This window comes from Pteropus vampyrus, unplaced genomic scaffold (assembly GCF_000151845.1).
Source record: "Pteropus vampyrus isolate Shadow unplaced genomic scaffold, Pvam_2.0 Scaffold66, whole genome shotgun sequence".
Classification (NCBI taxonomy): Eukaryota; Metazoa; Chordata; class Mammalia; order Chiroptera; family Pteropodidae; genus Pteropus; species Pteropus vampyrus.
Window position 1 is genome coordinate 9,638,363 of NW_011888847.1, and position 2,276 is coordinate 9,640,638.

The following is a 2,276-nucleotide window of genomic DNA, read 5'->3' on the forward strand; positions in this document are numbered from 1 at the left end:
CCCAAATGTTCATTGACTGGTGAATAAGCAAAATATGGTATGCCCATATAATGGAATACTATTTAGCAATAAAATAGAATGAAGTGCTGACACATGCTATAATGTGGATGAGCCTCAAAAATGTTATGCTTAGTGAAAGCCAGATACAGAAAACCACTTATGTGATTCTATTTATATAAACTAACCAGCAAAGGCAAAGCTTTCTTGGGAGGGGGGCACCTGACTGCAAATGGACACCAGGGATCTCTTAGAGTTGATGGAAATGCTCTAAAATTGCATTGTGATGAAGTTGAATAACTCTGGATTTACTAAAACACGTTGAATTGTACACCCAAAACAGCTGAATTTTATGACAAATTCTTTAAGAAAGCTGTTTTTAAAAAACACCTCTTAGTAGTGCCAGAGACATTGATGTCAAAGATGCAAACAGTTTGGATATTGTTTCAGGAAATGGATAAAAGAATATTTCTAGTTAATATATATTTAGATAATGAGATTTAAAATGTGTGAATTAAAATTTAATAAATATTAAAAATAGATCTTTTACTATTATCTATTTTGAAAAGTTTATATATTCAGAATTATAGGTGAGGCTTTTTTTTTTTTTTAGGAGAACCACTTTATTTGAACAAACTTTATTTGAACAATAAACACACCTTCCATCAATTTCTTCACAGTTAATCCAAAGAACAAAACTTCTGTCATAATCAGAATTTTCATTTTGCCTTAAATATTCCAAAATTCATCCATGTCACCTTTGGAATTTTAATCTCGCCTTACTTAGATATTGAAATAGGGTAAACCTTGATTGGTGGCCAAATCTGAAAGACAGGAAAATATTATTGTCATCCAAACAGTTCTATTAGGGTACTTGGAAAAAATAATATATACAAACTCTTAAGTAAATTATATTTCTGTCTTTAAATGCCAGCTACCTAATGGTGCTGTAAGATAATTGCAATTGTGTATTTTAAGCCAAATACAATTTTTTAACAAAAGCATATTGAAAGATTTATATTTTTCCAAAATCATTGGATTTACGATTTAATAATCTAGGCTGATACCCTTTTTAGGACCCAGGAAAAAAAAGAAAAGAAATCTCAATGACTCCAACCTGTTTGTATCTGCTGAAGAGGTAAGGCTAATGTACTGCTTTAAAAAGGTAGCTGTTTAACATTGTTTTAAGTTTTCTAATATATGCATCATTTTTTTTTTTTAAGTTTGGCCACCTATTAGATGAAAATATGGGATCCAAGTTTGATAACATGGGCATGAATGCCATGGCTAACAAAGATAATGCAAGTGAGTAACTTAATTTTTAATTGTGGTTTTTAAATAGCCGTAACTTAAGAGAATTTCTGAAGGTGTAGTTTTTTGGAGGACTTTTTTATAGTAGGAATGCATAAAATGGTTCCTCATAAGCTGGAAGGAATGGCTTTTTCATCTCTCCGTTTGGGGAGCATATAGGATTAAAAAGTAGACTACAGCAAAAAAGACTACAACCTACAGAAGTTGCTTTAGTTTTTTTAAGGAGGCAAGCTAATTTTTATACAGTATGAGTTTGCTTAAGTAACTTTATAAATGCTTTATAGACATTTTAATTATTTCTGAAATGGATAGTTACTGGCTTCTGTGCCTTCCAGTAAAAGTGTTCATGGGAAAAATCTTTAGTGCATTTGTTCCTTTCCTGTTGTAATCTTTTATTTTTAAAACAGTAATTTTGATAATAAATATAGAAGGAAAGTAACAAACAAGCATGGAATTTACATAGTGGATGGGAAATGGCTACTAGTGGCAGACCGGAAGGCCCTGTTACTCAGTAGGATGTCCTGTGGGGCCGCCAAGAGTCTAGAGTGTGGTATGCTCATATTTCTTCTCCTCCCAAAGGTCTCAAACAGCTTAAATGGGAGGCTGAACGTGATGACTGGCTACACAACAGAGATGTGAAAAGTATCATCAAGAAAAAGAAAAATTTCAAAAGGAGGCCAAAAACCACTCATAAAATTAAAAAGCAAAGAAAACGAGTGTTTACTAAATAAATGATAAATGAAAACTCTACTTACCTCTAACTTTTGCTGTTCAACCATTTTTCTTGATCTTGTTCTCTGATTCCATACATTCCAGAATGTTCCATGGATTTGTAATAAACTACAATAAAACATAATTGTCATTTATAAAATCATGTAAAAATGTTAAAATTAAACAATACTGAGAAAAATCAAACTTTTTCCTCGCTACATATTTCATGTACAAGCTCTAGTATCTATACTAAGCAT

General features: G+C 31.6%; 2 protein-coding genes and 1 long non-coding RNA gene across 4 annotated transcripts in view; 1 reads left to right on the forward strand and 2 right to left on the reverse strand.

The window, feature by feature from the left end:
* The window catches only part of CEBPZ (CCAAT/enhancer binding protein zeta), a 45,752-nt gene extending 43,570 nt beyond the window's left edge, over positions 1 to 2,182 (forward strand). The window contains exons 13-15 of the mRNA XM_011361409.2: positions 1,074 to 1,135; positions 1,221 to 1,302; positions 1,888 to 2,182. Coding sequence (XP_011359711.1) covers positions 1,074 to 1,135; positions 1,221 to 1,302; positions 1,888 to 2,039 — 296 coding nt within the window. The 3' untranslated portion in view covers positions 2,040 to 2,182. The remainder of the gene's footprint in view (positions 1 to 1,073; positions 1,136 to 1,220; positions 1,303 to 1,887) is intronic.
* The window catches only part of CEBPZOS (CEBPZ opposite strand), a 37,354-nt gene that overhangs the window by 21,165 nt on the left and 13,913 nt on the right, over positions 1 to 2,276 (reverse strand). The gene's annotated exons all lie outside the window — the stretch shown is intronic.
* LOC111740612 lies at positions 595 to 2,157 on the reverse strand. The gene is made up of 2 exons (XR_002780691.1): positions 2,064 to 2,157; positions 595 to 821 (listed from the first exon to the last, which is right to left on the reverse strand). It is a non-coding gene; the product is annotated as an uncharacterized LOC111740612 (long non-coding RNA).